Source organism: Lepisma saccharinum, chromosome 17 (genome assembly GCF_977018435.1).
Source record: "Lepisma saccharinum chromosome 17, izLepSacc3.1, whole genome shotgun sequence".
Classification (NCBI taxonomy): domain Eukaryota; kingdom Metazoa; phylum Arthropoda; class Insecta; order Zygentoma; family Lepismatidae; genus Lepisma; species Lepisma saccharinum.
In genome coordinates, this window is record NC_139245.1 from 52,821,212 (window position 1) to 52,842,647 (window position 21,436).

General features: G+C 37.1%; 1 protein-coding gene across 1 annotated transcript in view; it reads right to left on the reverse strand.

The window, feature by feature from the left end:
• The window catches only part of LOC146001416 (dipeptidase 1-like), a 123,069-nt gene that overhangs the window by 90,727 nt on the left and 10,906 nt on the right, over positions 1 to 21,436 (reverse strand). Inside the window, 2 exon segments of the mRNA XM_083138735.1 lie at positions 1,056 to 1,206; positions 3,704 to 3,836. Of these exon segments, the coding sequence (XP_082994861.1) occupies positions 1,056 to 1,206; positions 3,704 to 3,836 (284 nt within the window).

The following is a 21,436-nucleotide window of genomic DNA, read 5'->3' on the forward strand; positions in this document are numbered from 1 at the left end:
TGCAGCAGCACGAACTGCTTTGCTGTACTCACTCGCTTTCTCCTCTTCTATACCGGTATGTCCGGACTTGGGCTACAGATTCACGAGACATTTCTTTGCGATAATAAAACTATACATAGTAATAATTGACTCCATCGCACAAACAATGTTGCAACTAATGATTTTGCTAAGTGATGTACAAAAACAGTGCAACGTTACACTTAGCATTTCAAATATGAGAATGGTATTTGATGTGCCGTTGATGGATAGATCTGCACCGTCAAACTTCAGTTTGGAAAACAGTGGGCACGAGAAACTAATGTTCTTTGATTATTACAACATTCTTCTTGTATCCATCAATTTCTTTTTTCTTAAGTATGTATGCATGTTTCATATATAACTTAGACAATCCTTGATTTCTAAATTGCGAAACATTGAATTTTAAAATTAATTGCAAATAAATGTGAAGTAATTTTATATTTTTTGTTTACACAAATAATATTCACAAGTAGAACAATTTTATTTAAAATGAAAATCTATTCATTTCTAAATAATTTCAAAGTTATTTTACGAATGCTCTCTGGTTTCGAAATATCTAATTTTATCTAATAAAAACTGTTGAATTTTTAATATCTTGTGAAAATGGTCTCGCCACAAACATACACACTCCGTTCTCTATAATGTTTGCTATTCAGAAACAAAGACTATTCAAATGTTGCAATATAATTTTGTCCCTTATGAGTAATTCATTTATTGTTTCTAAACGAAACAATAAATACATAATCAGTTACTAAAGTTTAAGTGATGACTCAAAATTACTGAAAGAAATGAAATAATTTTAATTTAATATTTGTAGTTTCATTCATATTACGTTGTTTCAAGACGACGATTGAATTGATAAAATATATGAGTCAGGATTTGAATTTGTAGTAACCCTTAACTTCGTAGGACACATGCTAAGCACTTCCAGTTAGTTATCTGCTCCTAATTTAGTAATAGTAATTACCACTTCAATACGCTTGACACATAGCTTATAATTAAAGACTTGACCATTCTATAATAGCAAAATGACTCACCAAGGTGTGTTGCAGCTGTGAGTCAGCGTCATGTATCTCGCTCCCAGGTGATAGAACATCCTCAATACCGCCAGACTGCTCCCGATGGAATGGCCTCCTTCCACACCTATAAGGCTCGCCAGTTTTCTGGATTGATGGGCCTCATAAATTCCTGGAATCAAGGAAGCAAATACTCTTACATATACTCTCACACCTACACGTATATGTACATACATGCATAAAAATATATTGTACCATTTCTTAAATAGGAAGAACAATGCTTATAATTAATCTGTTCATGCACGTACATTTTGAACAAAAAATACTTTCATACTGGGTATTCATGGTATGCTAAGTGTTGTCTTTTCTTACGTATAGCTCGAGATGAAGTAGTAGTTGATACCCTGTAATTTTGAATTTCTTACACATTTCTTTCTTTAATGTACAGGGATAGCCTAAAAGAAATAGACTGTTTAAACGCTTTATAAATTGAAATTTGTTTGTTACATCACAAAGCATTTAGTACTGTTGTATAGAGAAAGCCTTCAAGTTTACGACCTCCGCTTCTCGTTTGTCTTCGTGACGTCAGCATCACGTGAGTCAAGAAGTATGGCCGCTAGCCAGGGGGAGTCTTTCTGCTAGATTGAATTTGCAAATGCAAATTCTGTTACTATAGTTCAGCGTCGTTTTAGAACACGGTATGGCAAACAACCACCCACAAGTCAGTGAATCTACGATTGGACAAGAAATTTAAGGAAAGTGGTTGTCTGTGCAAGGGGAAAAGTCCTGGGAGAGAACTGGACAATCGCATTGATATATGTCGTGTTACAAGAGGGTCCAACATGGGACACTTACAACTTACGAATGTGAACTTCAAAACGTACGCTTCAAACCATGTAAGTATTTCATCCTTATTATTAAAACTCTTCATTCTGGAAAACTTTGGAAGTGTCTTTTTCTTATAGGCTAACCATGAATATTAATCCAATTAATTCTATTCAAACCTTTTGGCAGATCATACAGGGTGATTATAAAGTTTCGATCCATTTTTGTGAAAATGGCTGAATTCCTCTTTGTTTTGTAGATGATGTGAATGATACTAACTACAGAACAGAGAATAGCCGTGGTGTATGGACCTTTGCGGGATTAAGATTCAAAGAGGTCCAGGCAACTTTGGATAGGAAATTTCACAAACCTGCTACAAACCAGATCTAATTTAAGTCTACTGGTTCAAAAATTCAAGCGAACTGGTACTGTACACGATGCTAAACGTTTGTGAAGGCCCAACGTAACAGCTGAAACCGTGCAATGGGTAGAATATGCCATCAGCAGAAGCCCAAAAAGCATCAACAAGAAGGTTAAGCCGGGAGCTGTTACATTACATTCTAAAGAAACGGTCATACCACCTTTAGGTGGTGCACGAGTTAGAAAGGGAGGACTATGCTGGTAGCGAAGCAATGTGTGCAGAGCTGTTACAGGAGTGGAGGAGGAAGATTTGATGGAACACTTGTTGTTTAAAAACCAAGGAAGCTTCCATACATGTGGAACTCACATCCGACACAACTGAAGAGTGTGGGCCAATGTACAGCAAATGAAGTCTTCCAATTCGAACTAAACACCACCAAAGTCAATGTGTTGTTTGGATTCACAAAGTCCGAGGTATACGGTACGTTATTCTTCGAAATGTTCCTTCATTCACAATCGGAACAAGATGGCATTTTGGAAATAGTAGCATGGAGCCCCTCCCCATTTTGCAAAGACTGTTCCTACGTTCTTGGATGCTACATTTCCACGTAGGTAGATTGGTAGGGGCTGACAATGAATATGGGCAGTCTTCCTCTTGACTTTTAGGGTGAAGATCACCTATTATCAACATCTCCGTCAACGAATCCCTGCAGTGTTTCCGAAATCAATTGTAATTATTACCAAAAATGTCATAGTTTATTAATAATACTTTCAGAAATTCAAATTGAATGGTTGTAGTATTAAGCTTAGTCGACCTCAGTTGTTATAAGGGATAGTCAAATGGAAACCTTATTTCGTTTTTTATCTAGTAGATTTCTGTATGTTTGGTTCCACAAATTTGCTGCATTTAGCATAGACCTATTGCTGATCTAAATATATTTTCAGTTTTAAGTTAGTGTCTATATACCTTAAGAAGAATAAGTCTTCAGAGGCCACGTGCAGTCACTTATGAGCCACTGCAAAGGTATTTCCACCCATCTACTTTATACTGAGTTCATTGTTGAACTCATTACTAAACTTTCTGGTGTGGTAAGGATGCACAGAGATATTGAATTTTCATTTGCCGAGAAATTTCTGCAAGCTTTAGTCTGACAGAGGAGAATAAATCACTCCTCTTCACTGATACTAGTGTATATGGGAGGCATCATTTTTTAAATAACCAAAATGACGTTTTTTATCTCACTTAATGAGTGTTGCAGCCTTGAGGTCGTTTTGTATATAACAGTTGATATCTCATATACATTTGAGATGTATAAAGTTTGTCCTACAATGTTTATTGGACATTCACGGTTTTCATTAGAATTTCATTATATTAACGATTTTCCTAAGTTGGTGCTTAATTTATGTCTAATTTTTTGTGCAACAATTTTTCCCAGTATAATATAATCTTCTACACTAAAAACACGGTATGTTGTGGAAATTACCTTCCGATGTCGTAACGAGCTGCATGTGAGCAGGATATTTGTCAATCAACCTCCGTATCACATCTATTTGTTCTAAAGTTAGTTGTACTGCGTCCAAATATTGCGAACTGCATGGCACGTATGCAGACCAAAACTGAAAGTATAAGAAAACAAATACATTAATTATTTAAAATACTTACTAATGAAAATAATAATAATAAATATTCGTAAATGTACATGTAATAAAGATATGTTTCGTGTGTTCTAAGCACGTGGTATTGATTGTTGGTTCTGTTTTATAATTTGACATAGGGTTATGGTGTTCTTATCGTACTTGCTATGTTGGTTATTCCCTTCATAAAAACCCTGGAACAATGTTATTTATTAGGACTGTTCTTAAAAATATAGTGATATCGTAATAGTATATGAGGGGTTCAGAACACAAGTGGGTTAATTCCATTCAATACAGTTTTGAGAAAAAGACACATTTAAATAACTTAGGTTATATGCATAAGCATATGGCTAAGGGACTATGTTTAACTGTTGGAGTTCAAACATAATGGATCCTCTATGAGCAAGAATTTGAAACTCAGGAGATACTTCTAGCACTGAAATGTTGATACTGCACAGTTCTAAGTAACTTAATTTCCATTAAAAGCAGAGTTACTTACACCCATTGTGTTCTGAACCTCTCATATAATCGTTGAGGAATAGTGTTTCCGAAACATGATGTGATTATGACTGTTTATTGATTGGTTGATTTGGTGTATTTTACCCAGCTTTTCTGCTACTATTGGCTAATCGCGAAGATGAGGATGAGAGATGATGTGGTGAAAATAATGAAGGGACACTCATAAAGAACATCCATGCCTGGATTCGATGCCGCAACCCCTGGCGTCGTTGCGCCCTGTGCTAACCAATGCGCCACAGAGGTGAGCGTTGTGAATAAGAAAATATTTTAAAGTGCAAAAGAAGATATAGATAGTATACAGGTTAAAACATAGTACTTGAGCACACTCTCTACTCTCCTATACTCTGTCCCCTCGAGATGGTTCACCAATGAACAAGTGCGAGGGAACGGGATTACATGGAGAGGGAAAGCAACTGCAAACACCAGCACTTGCAGCAGCGTGTACTGTTTCGCTTTGCCCGCTCCATTGCTCCGCTCCTCTGCCTTTACGCTCCACATATTCCCGGGATAGAGTATAGATGGTAAGATTAAAGTGCGTATAAATTAACAAAACCTCAGGTATGTCTCTCAGAAGAAGAGAAGGTTTGTTCGTGGTTGAACCACATACTCTTCATCCTTCTTGTGATTCACTGAGACCTACGTAAACATTTCGTCCACCGTTACTGTCTTGTTTTTTGTGACCATAAATATGCCAAATCTGTAACGAACTCTGTAAAGCCCGAATCAAAACCGAGCCCTCGAATCGCAAATTCGTTTAATTCTGCTAATGTGCGGTATCATGCACTGTAGTTCCGCGCTGACCACTGCACAATGAGCAGGTTTACGCTCGTCTCGGTTACGTTATGAGAACCGGTTTCCATGGAAGGATTTAAATGATACGTATGATTCAATCAAAACTAGCCGATCCTCCCTCTCTTGTTTTTGTCCAACTTGCATGCTTCAAACTAGGTTCCTTGATTAGCGTGAAGGTTTGGAGTGATAGTTTAAACAGTGATGTATGATTTGTTTAATTTGTGTGAAAAACGCTTGGAGAACTTGGTGGAGGCATATCTTCATGTTTAAAGCGATTTTCGACAGAATGCTGTTTGTGCGTGAATGGTATTTTTTCACTGCATGCAAAACCTAATACGATCGTTAATAATAAAGGTTTTCAAAAAGTCCGTCCGATATTTAAATTCACTATAACTTTGTACTGTACCAGGAGTATTTAAAGTTTTACTTTGCAACACTGCACGTTGAGAGAATCACGTGACTGTGTTACGTTCCTTCTAACAGTCATTACCCTATACTCTTTCTGTCGGGGCTTTAGGACTCTTCAGACCTACACAGAAGTCATCTCTGGATCATGGAAACACTTGACACAATTGTATGGGTTTGACTGTTTATTGCCAAAAAATTATTACAGGTAATAGTTTGGTGAGAGTGGTGAGAAAACCTCAATTTTTTGTATAAAGTTCAAGAAATACTTAAACTTTATGTTATAGAATTTAGAAAGTCTGTCTAATTCTTGTTCCGCACAGGTAGCTTCTAGGTCTCCTTCCTATTAAACACAAGAAGTGCTGTTCCCATAGCCTGTTCCTCACAGGCAGCTCCTTCCTATTAAACACAGGAAGTGTTGTCCCTATAGCCTGTTCCACACAGGTAGTCTTCTTCCTATTAAACACAAGAAGTGCTGTCCCTATAGCCTGTTCCACACAGGTAGTCTCCTTCCTATTAAACACAGAAAGTGCTGTCCCTATAGTTTGTTCCACACTGGAAGTGCTAGAATATTATCCAAAATTTGAGCTTATATACATAAGGGTTTACTCTCCAACCCCCGGGGATTACATAATTTTCATATCATAATACAGTTTCATTCTTTTAAGTCTTTTATACATATGTTCATTGTTCATTATACAATTTTAAAAGTTGAGTTATAACACATTTCTTTTTTTTATCTTGCTTCACAAAAAAGAAGAATTGTAATTTACAAGTTCAACTCAACTCAACTCAACTAAGATTTATTGGACTTACAGCTTACAGGTGGCTGTTTATGCCCAGCATACATTATAAGTACATAAGATACATTTTTAATATAAATTTTACCCACAAAGTTCATAAACGCTCTTAAACACAATTTTATATAACTACATTAACTCATTCAGTAATAAAAATATATTATAATTTTATATCAGCTTTTCTCAAAAAAGCAAGTATAACATATCCAATTCTAATATCTGGAGCATACAACATTGAAGTCATATTAATAGGGAAAGGAACATTAATTTTTGACAATGTTTTGTATAAAGTCTTTCTTCTCTCTGAGTGAATTGGACATTCCAAAATAATATGATGAGCATCACCCCTTAAATCACCACAGTCACAATTCAGAGATTTTAAAATGTGTATTTTAAATAAATGATGATATGTTCTCGCGTGACCACTTCTTAGTCTATTTATTAAAACAATTGCATTTCTTGAACCTTTACAATTATAAAACCAAGGTTTTTTCCTAGTGTAATCAACATAAGGACGATAACTTTCACCAACGCTTTCTAATGCATTATTACACCATAAGTTCCATTCTTCAAAAACTTTCTTCTTAACCCTCGGCAGAAGATCTGTGTAATGCAATGGTAACTGGATTGTTTCATTCATCTGAGCAGCTTGTTTTGCATATCTGTCTGCTTGTTCATTTCCGTAAATATTAATGTGTGATTTTACCCACACATAATGAACTACCTTTCCATTGCTAATTAAGCTATTAGTTGCACGAATACAATTGATGACATATGGTGATATTTTAAATAAATTTTTATAATTAGATTCTATTGCTTGTAAAACACTTTGCGAATCAACCAGTATTAGAAATTTCTGTTCAGGAACTGTACCAATATAAATCAAAGCTTGATATACCGCATATATTTCTGCTGTAAATATGGATGCCTCCACTGGTAACCTAAACATTTTTGATATATTTCTTTCAGTATCATAAAGAGCTGCTCCTACTCCACTTTCAGTTTTAGACCCATCTGTATATATATGATGAAAGTCTTCCCAAGATTCTCTAAACTCAGCTGAATGATTATATTTCGGGAAATATATATTTTGAATTGGTTGTGTGGGAAATTCTAACGAGTACACTGGCAATGTTCTTGCTATGAGTACTTGACTACATTCATGATGATATTTACTAAATAGTTGTACCCAAAGCGTAGCTGATTTATCATTGGTTATTCCTGAGTCATGCAGCTCTAAAAGATTTAATAAAACATCATTGAAAGGATGCCATGGTGAATGTTGAATTTTAAATAACATTTTTATAGCAATTAACTTTATCCTCACAGAAACCGAACATTCTACTGACTCCATATATACCACTACATTAGGAGTACTGTTCATTAATCCCAAACATCTTTTTAGAATTTTTCGTTGCTGGACTTCTAGTGGAGAAAGTTTTGTTACTGGAAGATTACACAAGACCATTAATCCATAATCTATTACTGCTCGATAATAAGTCTTATAAAACATAAGCATGCTGGTAGGATGTGCTCCCCATTTGGTATTCGCCATAGCTTTAAATAAATGAAAAATTTTATCGGATCTATTTTTCATCATATTTATTTGATACTGCCATGATAATGAAGCATCAAAGTATACACCTAGATATTTTACTTGTGAAACAATTGGAATTTGTAATCTCCTAGGAATAATGTTGAAAATATTTTGAAGACCCTTATGCTTAAATACTACTATTTTTGACTTTTCTAAAGATATTGATAATTTTTTCTGCTTTAACCATTCGTTAAATTCTATTAATTTATATTCAAACATTGAAAAATCTTTTAAGTGATTGTTTGAGTCTAAATATATACATACATCATCAGCATATTGTAGAAACTGAAATGGGGAATCTATTATTGTTTTAATATCTGATAAATAAACATTAAATAATAATGGGCTAAAAGGACTTCCCTGTGGTAGTCCTTGTCCAATATATATTGGACCTACCATTTCTGAACCAAAATGAAAATAAAGTTGTCTTTTAGATAACAATTTCCATGTCATGTAATGGTATAGTGGGGTTAAGCCACGATCGCACGAGATGTTAATGAAGAAGCGGCTGTGCGGCGATCGCAACTTCAAGTTAGAGTGAAAACCCACACTATATATCACAAATACTATTTTGTGTCGCCCTTCTCGCACGAGAATGCAGGAGTCTACAAGCAAGGTCGACGAGAAGCGCGAGACAAAGCCCAACAATAAATGTACGCCCTATATATATATATATATATATATATATATACATGTATATAAAGCACACACAAAATTAAGGGTCCGACAACGAATAGCACTCTGTGCCTTCTCCGTTGAGTTATTCACACTCTCAATTACTATATCATCCACTCTTATTGTTTAGTCTTGCATTCACAAAATACAGAATTGCACAGTAGAGTCTTAATATCGGTCTATGGTCACTGCGTGACGTATATCTGGTGCGCGTTTTTATTCGCTGGGGCGCAATAGATTTCAAATAAGGTAAAATTACAATTTACTACGTTCAATCATCAACAGCGTATTGCATTGCACAAATATCATGTATTTCATAATAACAATCAACACGTAAAAAATTGCCCAATATCAACAAGGTCGACTTAAGTCAAATACTACTTTTACAAGAGACGTGCGTCCACGTCAAAATTCCAATAAACACGTCCTGCGTGTATAAATTTAACTGACTTCAAGCATTCACTCCATTAAGAATACGTATTCAATTCGTACATTGATCTTTCACTCGACCCATTCAAACAAAGATTCAACAACTAACGATACTCTGCAGTTCAAGCGCTTACTACAAGCAAGTTTTCTTTTGCATTACCCTGATTCACTTTTACATTAACAAGTTTTCCCATTTTAAAGAATGTTATTCAAATTCTCCTGTTTCTTAATGCTACCGCGGGAAAAGGGTGGAAAGGTGCAAATGGAACAAACGTCCCGAGTGAATTAATAAAGGGAAAAGTGAAGTTTTATAAATTTTGCCTTTTGAGACGAGGACTTCAACTCGACGCCCTTTCTTTACTGCCAGCTCAAATCATCAAATACCAGTCTAAAGAACGCATCGCAAGATTGGCAATAACTGCAATACTCGTTCGCTGCACAAAAGGTTCACTTGTTATGAATCACTTACAAAAACCAGAATCTTTAGCGACAAAAAATATAGTTTTTTTTTGAGCCAAAATATTAATTGGTTTTGTTCCCACTAATTTTACGTGTAATTATCTTTCGTTGATTCACTTAAAGCGTTCAAGACGTCCAAAAGATGGAACACAACAAGGGGGAAAAGTAGGGGGGAAAACAGAGTGCAACAAAAGTTTTACGCGCAATGCTTATGCGTGATTAAAGGGAATACGACGTGGAACTTCTGCACAAAGATGTTAAGTTCATTATCACAGCAGAGAGAATTTACGTACCTATGCCAAACCAACTTTGGCCTCAAAGTCCATGTAATGCGGCTGCCCTATTCATGCTTTTGTCCTCTATGACATCGGCCCATTCCACAAATGGCAAAACGAGGAAACTTCCGTCCGTCAAGGCAGCACGCCGGACACGTCTCTCGCTGGCTAAGTTGTGCGGAAGGAATTGACCTTCTCGTTCCTGTCGGTACAAAAGTCGTTGAAGCACTGGCAAGGTGTTTTACGACCTGCACCTTGTACCAAGTCTGCCGCAAGAGGCAGCACTGGTCATTGAGTCATCGAGGGCAAACGACCTCTGATGGCGGAAAATTAAACTAATATTTAACGTGAAATTTTCCAATTATGTAGCGTTTGTGATATGTAAATATAAAAACGTTACAATTTCCCCAGACTCCCGAAAAAAAAATACACACCCCAAAATCCAAAGGAAACATATATACACTAAATAACCTGAACAACATATAAAACAATGTTGCAATTAATACCAAGTTCTTTCAGAAAGGATCTAATCCCACTTAATTGATCCACACTCAAATTCACACGCCTAAAACTTTTAGGTTACCAATTTTGAAAATAGTCACTCAATTGTTCATAATGATGCATGGAAGCATATTAAACATGAGAAAACGCATGTGGACGACAGAAGACACCTCACATCGTGTTTGCCTCCCGGTCAAACACCTAGATGTAACATTCCTCCAGACTAGGTTGTGGAGTAACCAGCCCATATTCCTCTTTTTTGCCGTAACCAAGGTAGTCCGTACATTTGAAGATGGAAGGAAAAGCTCATAACCATAACGATGGAGAAGGTTGGCGGTTCCATTAATAGTTTCAGGTAGCACACATGTATCCTCGTAGAGCAAAACATAGAAAGAAAAAGGGAACGCAATCAAAATCGAGATAAAGAAAGAAAGAAGAAGGAAGAAATAGAAAAGATGAGGAGAAGGTTACTACTGGAAGGAACAAGGAGGTAGCATTATTACAACAGTACGGAGAATTAGGAGTTACCATAGGTCATAACAAAGTAAACAAATTTCATTCAAGAGAGCATGACTTTCTCTCATACATAGAATACACACAAAATAATATTAACACACTGAATTCAATATCAAAGGTTATACAAGACACATAGATATATATATATATAGGTCATCAATATTACTAACCAAAAAGTATATACATATATATATATAGATACACCTATATCCAGAAAGACGTACAAGGAAGGTACAAAAATAAATGTCATAGACTGAGCATAAGTAAGCATAAAAGTCATTAACATGTGACTGGAGAGGACTGAAGTTGCTGAGCTATGTCCGAAGTTGCCAAATCCTCTATTTGGGGGACAAGCTCCGAGTCGCGTATAATATATGGTTTAATGTGTGACACATGAACCTTTCTGACTATCTGCTGAGTGTCAGGATCCACCAACAAGGCAGTCACGGGACCCAGCATTTTGTAAACCTGGGCTGGACCCGACCAACGCTCTTGAAGTTTCGAAGAAATGCGTTGTAAAGCATTGCTATGAGGGAAGGTACGATAAAGGACCATATCACCTGGCTTATATGAAACCTGGGATCTAGATGGGTCATATCTACGTTGGCGAGAATGCCAAGATTTTAACAAATGTTGGTACGCCTCACCCCAACGATGAGCACGTTCCGGCGAAGGAGGAGCAGCCAGTTCATTATCCATTTGCAATTCCCAAAAAAAATTCATGGGTCCATCTATTTCACGACCAAATATAAGTTTGGAGGGAGTAGTATGAGTACTGTCATGTTGTGCAGTATTAAATGCAAAGGCAATGCTACCTAAATGAACATCCCATTTGGTATGATCTTGGGAATGGTAGCAAATCAAGGAAGCCTTAAGATTTCTAATAAATCTCTCTGCCAGAGAGGGATTTGGATAGTATGCACTAGTATATATATGCCGGATATTGGATTCAAACAAGAAATTATTGAATAAATGCGAACGGAAGTAGGAGGCGTTGTCAGATACCAATTCACAAGGAGCACCAAAGGACAAAAATAAAGTTCGTAGCTTATCAATAATATGATGGGAGGTGGCAGATCGAAGCGGATACAATGAGACCCACTTTGAAAAGGCATCCACCACAACCAAAATGTACACATTACCTTTTGTCGAGCGAACCAAAGGACCGACTAGGTCAATATATAGACGTCTCCAGGGATGGCGAATAACCTCCGAAGAAAGAAGACCCGGAGGCTTGCGTACAGCTAATTTAGCCCTCTGGCAAGTGTCACAAGAGCGCACGTACAGACGGATATCAGAAAGATAATTTGGCCACCAAAAGAGCGATGCAATTTTCTTTATTGTTTTATTAACGCCTAAATGGGCACCACCTACAGGAGTGTCATGGTAATAGCGACAAATTAAGTGTTGCAGGGCCTTAGGAAGCACAACCAAGGAAGAGGTTGCACGAGGCGGCTGCCAAATCAAAAGGTCTTGGTACAGGTGGTAATGTTTAACCTGTAAATTGTCCTTCAATTGGGCAATAATGGGAGATAGAGCAGGATCCTGGACTTGGAGGGCTGAAATGTCTGACTTATTGAAGGGGATTATATTAAACTTCGGGGCAGCGCAGGCCAAGCTGGAAAAGGGCAGCGAAGACACCGCAAAATCTTCCGGAGAATGCATGCGAGAAAGGCAATCCGCTACCGGATTTTTAGCTGACGAAATATGTTCCACATCATAGGAAAAACGCGAAAGGTATAACAACCAACGTCCGAACTTGCCAAATTGTTCTGGATGTTTGAGTAACCAGGACAAGGCCTGATTATCCGTTTGCAGAGTGAAGTGCTTAGACGTCAAATAAGTTGCAAATTTCTTAAAACCAAAGACGATGGCGCCGCACTCTGCTTGGTATATGGATTGCTTACGCTCAAGATTGGTGCGTTTCCTTGACGCAAAGGCAATGGGACGTAAGGATCCATCCATTTCTCTCTGATTTAAGGTGGCGCCGAAGGCCAAACTTGAAGCATCCGTTTGCAAAACAAACTCCTGAGTGAAATCAGGTAATGCTAATACCGTATGTTCAATAAAGGCGGCTTTAAGATTGTCAAACCGGATCTGATCTTCCGAAGTCCAAACAAAGGGGAGATCCTTCTTACGTTTATCGGTAAGAAAACATGTGCGCTCCGCAAATTGAGGTATAAAACGGGAAAAATATGAAAGTAACCCCATGACTTGAGAAACACCCTTCTGACTCTTAGGAGGGGGAATATCCTGTATTGCGGAAACCCGATCAGGATCCATAAGCATCTGACCTTTGCGAATGATATAGCCCAAATATTTTATCTCTGAAGCCATCCAAGTAGATTTTTGAGGATTTACTGTAAGACCAGCTTGCCGTAGGGCGAGAAGAACCTCTTTTAAATGTTGCAAATGGGACGGTATATCGGGTGAATATATCAGCAAATCATCGGCGTATGTCATAAGAAACTTATATTTGAATTTTCCCAGGATTTCATCCAGTGCCCTTGATAGTATTTGAGTCCCCAAGTTGATACCAAAGGGAACACGAGTATATCTATATTGTCCAAACGACGTAACAAAAGCCGTTAAGTCTTTACTTTTATCATCCAATCGTATTTGATGGAACGATTGGCATAGATCCAAGCAAGAAAATACTGCTGCCGATTGTAAATGCTGAAACAAAAGATCAATACGTGGTTGTGGAAATTGATCATAGGCTATGAGGCGATTAAGATTTTTATAAGAACATACCAAACGATGGGTACCGTTCTTCTTTGGTACAAGGAAGGCAGGGCTAGAGTAAGGTGACCGGCACGGCTCTATAATTTGTTGTGCCTGTAGATCCTCAATCTGTTTTCTCAAAATTTCAGTTTGGACAGGATTTAGTTGAAACGGTTTGGATCGAAAGGGAATGTCCGACACCATAGGTATCGAAACGGGATCTAAAGTACAAGAACCCACCTTGTCTGTTACCACATCCTGGAACTGACACAACAAAGATTGCAAAGTTGAACTGTTTGAGGATACAGGAAACTGTAAATCTTCATCTGATTGATAATTAACTTCTGAAGGCGCATTCGGTGAAGGGAGAGATACATCAGGAACATTTACTGGGGGTGATAAAGAAAAAGACATTTGAATGCCATCAATATGAAAAGGGAAAGACAAAAGCTTCTTTTCAAAGGAAAGGATAGCTCCTGTGTGCATCAAGAAATCGGTACCCAATATTAAAGGAAAAGGAAGGGTTTCTGAGACCCAAAAGCGCCACTTCCAAGATAGGCGATCAAGACGCAAAGTCAAATGACTATAAGCCGATAAGGAAAATGGATGATTAGTCACATCCCGCAATTCTATAGAGTGATCAGTAAGAAGAGGGGGGGAATCTTTAAGTGTATTCAAAAAGGAAAAGGAAATTAAGGACACTGATGCGGCTGTATCGAGTAATGCAAAAACAGGTTGTTGATTTATGAGAACTCGAATTGTGGGCGTCGGATGGCCCTCAAACAAAAACGGATATTCCGTATGAAGCAAAGTAGGAGAAGTGTCCCGACCAGGGGCACCACTGTCATCTTGGACATAAGTCTTTCGTTCAGTCTGCGGTGAATTTTCTACCGCGGGCATACATGAATAAGCAGAAACCGGTTCAATGGGCGGATCACCACGAGCGAGAGAACTATCTGTCAACAACGGTTGCACCGGGGCTTCATGTTGTATACCCCGTGTCTCCGAACCTCGCTGAGAATTCCATTTTAATTCGGGCTGCCATATATTTTGCGCCAAAAGAAAGAAATCCCGAATGGTTTGGGGACGAGAACGTCCCAAGAGTAGCGAGCGAGCTGGAAAGTCGATACCCTCGATAATGGTATCAATTAACTGTGACTCAGACCATTCAATGGGGAATACTTGACTAGCATCATATATATCCCGAATGTAGGAGTACAAACTTTCATCCGGTTGTTGTACCCTATGAAGAACCTCGATCTGAAAGGGTAGTAAAACAGAGTGCGGAACTAAACGATTCCAGATCATTAAGGTGAACAAGTGCCAGGGCAGTTTCTGCAAGAGACCTTCCAGCCAAATTTCTGTAAGAGGAGACAATGTATATTGTAAGGCCAATAACAAAATGGATTCGACTTCCATCAAATCCAAACAAATGATTTTATGTAAGGTAAACAAAAGGATAAACAAGTTATGTATATCTCGGCCATGCACTGTTGGCAAGTCCTTAAAAAGGAAATTAATGGCACTAACGCGCGCCAAATCTTGCACGGGGGTAGGAGGCTGGGGTAAAACCAAGCCACGTACAAAATCCAGAGTTGAAGGTGATGGTGGAGGTAGACGTGGCGGCGTATATGGAAAAGGTATAGCAGATGTCATTTCACTGAAAAAAAAAGGAAAAAACCCAAGCACAAAACAACAATATAAAGATGTATGTGTACAAGGAGAAAATATAACCAATCTATCCAATCTATCAAAATATAAATAAGGGGGGGAACAGAGTGCAAAAAGAAAGAAATGATTTATTGTTAAAAAAGGAGAGAGATAAGGGGGGTACAAATACAAATGGGAGGAGAAAAGTAAAAAAATTTCAATGTCCCAGCCAGAACAAGTTAAGGCAAGGCTAATGGTCACACCCAGATCAAAAATGCCCAAAATGCACAGGTAGAAATAGCGTTGCACTATCAACCACTATTTATTATAACACGTATGTCAAATGCTCTACTGGCAAATTTGTGGGTACCGGAGATCAAATGCTCCGCTGGCAATTAAGTACCACACCTAGTTACAATTTTCATAAACGTTATTGTAAAACAGTAGATATGTTGAAGAAAAAAAAGGTGAATTGCAAGAAAAAAAAATCAATTTACTCAAAAGTTGGGGGGGGGACAATTGGGGGGAAAATTTTTTGAGAGGTTGTATGATAACAATAGTAATGCTGTTACAACGGATCAAATAGAACGATGCTCTGATACCAAAATTTGTAATGGTATAGTGGGGTTAAGCCACGATCGCACGAGATGTTAATGAAGAAGCGGCTGTGCGGCGATCGCAACTTCAAGTTAGAGTGAAAACCCACACTATATATCACAAATACTATTTTGTGTCGCCCTTCTCGCACGAGAATGCAGGAGTCTACAAGCAAGGTCGACGAGAAGCGCGAGACAAAGCCCAACAATAAATGTACGCCCTATATATATATATATATATATATATATACATGTATATAAAGCACACACAAAATTAAGGGTCCGACAACGAATAGCACTCTGTGCCTTCTCCGTTGAGTTATTCACACTCTCAATTACTATATCATCCACTCTTATTGTTTAGTCTTGCATTCACAAAATACAGAATTGCACAGTAGAGTCTTAATATCGGTCTATGGTCACTGCGTGACGTATATCTGGTGCGCGTTTTTATTCGCTGGGGCGCAATAGATTTCAAATAAGGTAAAATTACAATTTACTACGTTCAATCATCAACAGCGTATTGCATTGCACAAATATCATGTATTTCATAATAACAATCAACACGTAAAAAATTGCCCAATATCAACAAGGTCGACTTAAGTCAAATACTACTTTTACAAGAGACGTGCGTCCACGTCAAAATTCCAATAAACACGTCCTGCGTGTATAAATTTAACTGACTTCAAGCATTCACTCCATTAAGAATACGTATTCAATTCGTACATTGATCTTTCACTCGACCCATTCAAACAAAGATTCAACAACTAACGATACTCTGCAGTTCAAGCGCTTACTACAAGCAAGTTTTCTTTTGCATTACCCTGATTCACTTTTACATTAACAAGTTTTCCCATTTTAAAGAATGTTATTCAAATTCTCCTGTTTCTTAATGCTACCGCGGGAAAAGGGTGGAAAGGTGCAAATGGAACAAACGTCCCGAGTGAATTAATAAAGGGAAAAGTGAAGTTTTATAAATTTTGCCTTTTGAGACGAGGACTTCAACTCGACGCCCTTTCTTTACTGCCAGCTCAAATCATCAAATACCAGTCTAAAGAACGCATCGCAAGATTGGCAATAACTGTAATACTCGTTCGCTGCACAAAAGGTTCACTTGTTATGAATCACTTACAAAAACCAGAATCTTTAGCGACAAAAAATATAGTTTTTTTTTTGAGCCAAAATATTAATTGGTTTTGTTCCCACTAATTTTACGTGTAATTATCTTTCGTTGATTCACTTAAAGCGTTCAAGACGTCCAAAAGATGGAACACAACAAGGGGGAAAAGTAGGGGGGAAAACAGAGTGCAACAAAAGTTTTACGCGCAATGCTTATGCGTGATTAAAGGGAATACGACGTGGAACTTCTGCACAAAGATGTTAAGTTCATTATCACAGCAGAGAGAATTTACGTACCTATGCCAAACCAACTTTGGCCTCAAAGTCCATGTAATGCGGCTGCCCTATTCATGCTTTTGTCCTCTATGACATCGGCCCATTCCACAAATGGCACAACGAGGAAACTTCCGTCCGTCAAGGCAGCACGCCGGACACGTCTCTCGCTGGCTAAGTTGTGCGGAAGGAATTGACCTTCTCGTTCCTGTCGGTACAAAAGTCGTTGAAGCACTGGCGAGGTGTTTTACGACCTGCACCTTGTACCAAGTCTGCCGCAAGAGGCAGCACTGGTCATTGAGCCATCGAGGGCAAACGACCTCTGATGGCGAAAAATTAAACTAATATTTAACGTGAAATTTTCCAATTATGTAGCGTTTGTGATATGTAAATATAAAAACGTTACAGTCATTATGAGTATACAATGTGGCACTTTTAGTAATTGTAGTTGTCTCAATAGAACAGTAATATCTACGTTGTCATATGCACTTTGAATATCAATAAAGGCTGAAAGTACTGATTGGTTTCTTTTAATAACGCTATAAATATGAGAAGATAATGTTACTAATGCATCCTGGGTTCCATAACCTTTACGAAATCCCATTTGTCTGGGCGAAAATACCTTTTGACCTTCCATAAACCACTCTAATCTTTTTAATAAAAGCTTCTCGAAAATTTTTGCCAGTACGGAACTTAGAGCTATTGGGCGATATGACTGACCCAACGAAGGGTTTTTCCCTGATTTTAGAATTGGTATAATAATTTGAGAGGTCCATGCAACGGGAATTTTACCCGATAGGAATATTTGATTGAAAATTTTACATAACATGCTTAGTGCATTCTGTGGAAGATTTCGTACCATAGAATACGTAATTCCATCAATGCCAGGAGCAGAATCTTTAGATCCTTGAAGAATTTCATGAATTTCATTTACAGTGATAGAGGATGTATACCCCTTTGAGTATTTTGATGTAGATGAGAACGTGTAGAATATATTAGGAGGTTCACAGGCTGATGTAAAGGGTGTAGGAATGACTTTATTAATAAAATCGGTTTTCCATTCAGTGGACAAAGGTAAAGTCCGACTTACATGTGCTTTTCTAAGTGATCTGAACTTGCGCCATATGACGTCTAATTTTGTGTTAGGGTTAATTTCTTCGCAATATTTTTGCCATGAAAATCTCTTAGCCTTTATATATACTTTTCTAGATTTTGCAGTAGTTCGTTTCAAATTTATCAAAGTTTCAGGTGAAGGAGCACTTACAAATTGTTTCAATGCTTGTATTCTCTTCCTTTTTGCTTGAAAACATTTTTCATTCCACCAATCTATTTTAGGAAAATTTCGATCATATTGCGGTTTTAGTCGGGGACAGGCATAATCCATAACTTGAGTTATTATATCCACAAATTTTTCATATTGTACAGTATATTGGTTTTGATATTCTTTAGCTGAAAATTTTAAGTCTAAAACTGAATTATATTTCATCCAATCTGCCCTCTTTACGCTCCACTTACGAATTGATTTTTGTTTTATTAATTTTGGAAATTTTTGAGATAATGTTAGCGTGATGAAACATGGAAAATGATCACTAGTTCGTAAATCAAAGTCTATTTCCCACACAAAATCAAAACACTGATTATCAGATATTAAAGTTAGATCAATAGAGGACATATTATTTCCGTTTGGTGGAACATGTGTTGGAGATCCATCATTTATAACTGTCAAGTTATTATAATCCATCCAATCTTCAACTGTCTTTCCCAAAGTATCAATTCTATGATCACCCCACAATGTATTATGACAATTAAAATCTCCTGTTATGATAAAGGGATGTTGAAAGCCAGATATAAGAGAATTTAGATGAGAGCTCTGTATTTGTTGCGAAGTATAATGAGATGGAATATACAAGCTAATAATATTATAAAGTAAGTTGTTTAACTGAATTTTTATACCGACCACTTCTACATTATATTTGGAAAATAAATCATGTGTTGAATTAAACTGAATTTGTTGAAATGGTACACTTTCATGAACAAAAATTCCCACACCCTTATTTCGCACATTATAATCATTTAATATACTATGATAGTGAGCAATATGAATATTTTCTGATTTTAAACCCCATACCTCACTAACGCAAATAATTAACGGGTGACACTCATCTATTAATTTAATTAATTGAAGTTTCCTTGCAGAGAAGGATCTTAAATTCCATTGTATTATTAATGGCAAGTATTTTCTTTGCTGGTAACACATTGTTGTTTTAAATTAAGGGGTGTCCCCGAAATCTTGTAAGTCTTGAATTAGTTTTAAAATTTGTGCAGAAATTTCATTACATTTTAAGATTATTTTCCTAATATATAATAAATCATCACTCACTGAAATTGTTGTGGTAAGTTCAGCTATTAGATGTAGCAGATTTACTAGCGATTCTTTCTGAGAAGGACTCTCCGCTGTTGTCCGGCGTCCAATCGAATCTGATTTTCTATCCTGTTTCTTAGAGGAACACGTTGTGCTCACAGGTTCACTTGTATTAGCCACTGCTGATGATGTTGACGCAATTTGTGGATCCTTGTGTTTATTTTTGTCCTTTATCAAAACAGGTTTAATTGTTTCCTCAATTGTGAAGCAGAATGCAGTCTAAAATTTTCCCCGTGTTGTTTTTTAAAACTTTCATAAGACCGGTCAGATTCTGGTGGCACTTTCTTCCAACAGAGGTTACTCAGATATGTGTCATTTCTTCTATTTTCCCAATCTGTAACAGAATTTAATCTGATCGTAGTAGGACTTTCTGATGTGCAAGGGCTTTCCTTGTTTATTGATTCCTTTCTTATCTCTAGCAATTTAGGAAAGTCTTTAGCAGAGGTCGCATATGTTCGCTGTTCATTTCGTGGATCAATTCCAAAAAGTACTTGTTTCCTTGCATCTTGATAGGAGATGTTGTTATAAGCAATCAGCCTTTGTATTTCTCTCTCTTGCTCCCATCTTACACATGACTTATCGGTAGATAAGTGGTTTCCTTTGCAATTAATACATTTAGGACTGGCATTGCAGATTCCATGTTCCGCTTGACCGCATCTATAACACACGGGAGAGGATTTACACTGTGTTTGTGTGTGTGAGAAACGGAAACATTTCTTGCATAAAATCACAGATCTTACTTTTGGCTTCACTTCAAATATTTGTCTCCACAACTTCACTTCTTTTGGTAACTGTTGAGATTGAAATGTTACACTAATCAGTTTAGTAGGTTCTTGCCTTACTTCCCCCTCTTCATTGAAAAAAGTTTTCTTCATCCTTATTACATCTATTATTGGAACTTCAGCTCTAATGTCTTCGATTATCTCGTCTACTGGGATGTCGGTAGGTACACCATATATTAATCCTTCTCTCACTAAAAGACCTTTAGGAATTCTGGCTTCTAAATGGTATTTTTCCTTGATGAATTCATTTTTAGCAAATTTATTTGCATCATATGCTGTGCGAAATGTCAATTTTGCCTGCTTCAAACCACTTTGTTTAACGAATTCAACATCAACCTTCTCCTTACACAAATTATAACCTAATTTTACCGTATTCAAGCTCTGTGATCCAGGTAATGTACTGTCCACCAACACGATATATGGGCCTTGATGTCCCTCATAATATAAAGACATATCATATGCCTCATTTCTATATTTAGCAACACCAACCTTTGTACTTGCACTTACTTTCGGATTTTTTGGGTTTTTCTCCACTTCAGGTTCCGTGCATTCTTCATTAGATCGACCTCTTTTGAAAGAAGTCTTATCACTAACTTCCATTTCCGCTAACTGTTCAGGTACAATCACATTCATATCACTCTGGATAGCTTGTATTAAATTTTCCTCATTAATCTTCACATCCTGAGCCATCTTGGGAAATCACAAGCGTTTTTATTTCGCTTTTCTCTTTCACATATCAAATATAAAATGTATAGAGAGATTTAATCTTGTAACTCTAGAACTATTATTCTCAAATCAAACTTCAATTAATTAGATCTCAAACTAAAAAAACAAACAATTCAACACGCTATTCACACAGAATCCAAACGATACCACCATGAAAATTCACTCCTCCAATTTACAAGTCAACTCAACTCAACTAAACTTTATTGGAACCAATTTACAAGTTACAGTTATCAGTTGATCCATCTGGTTAAATACAGGTTAAACGCTTCTTTCATGTAAACGCTGATTGGCGGAATAATAAATGCGTAATACAACAGCTTTA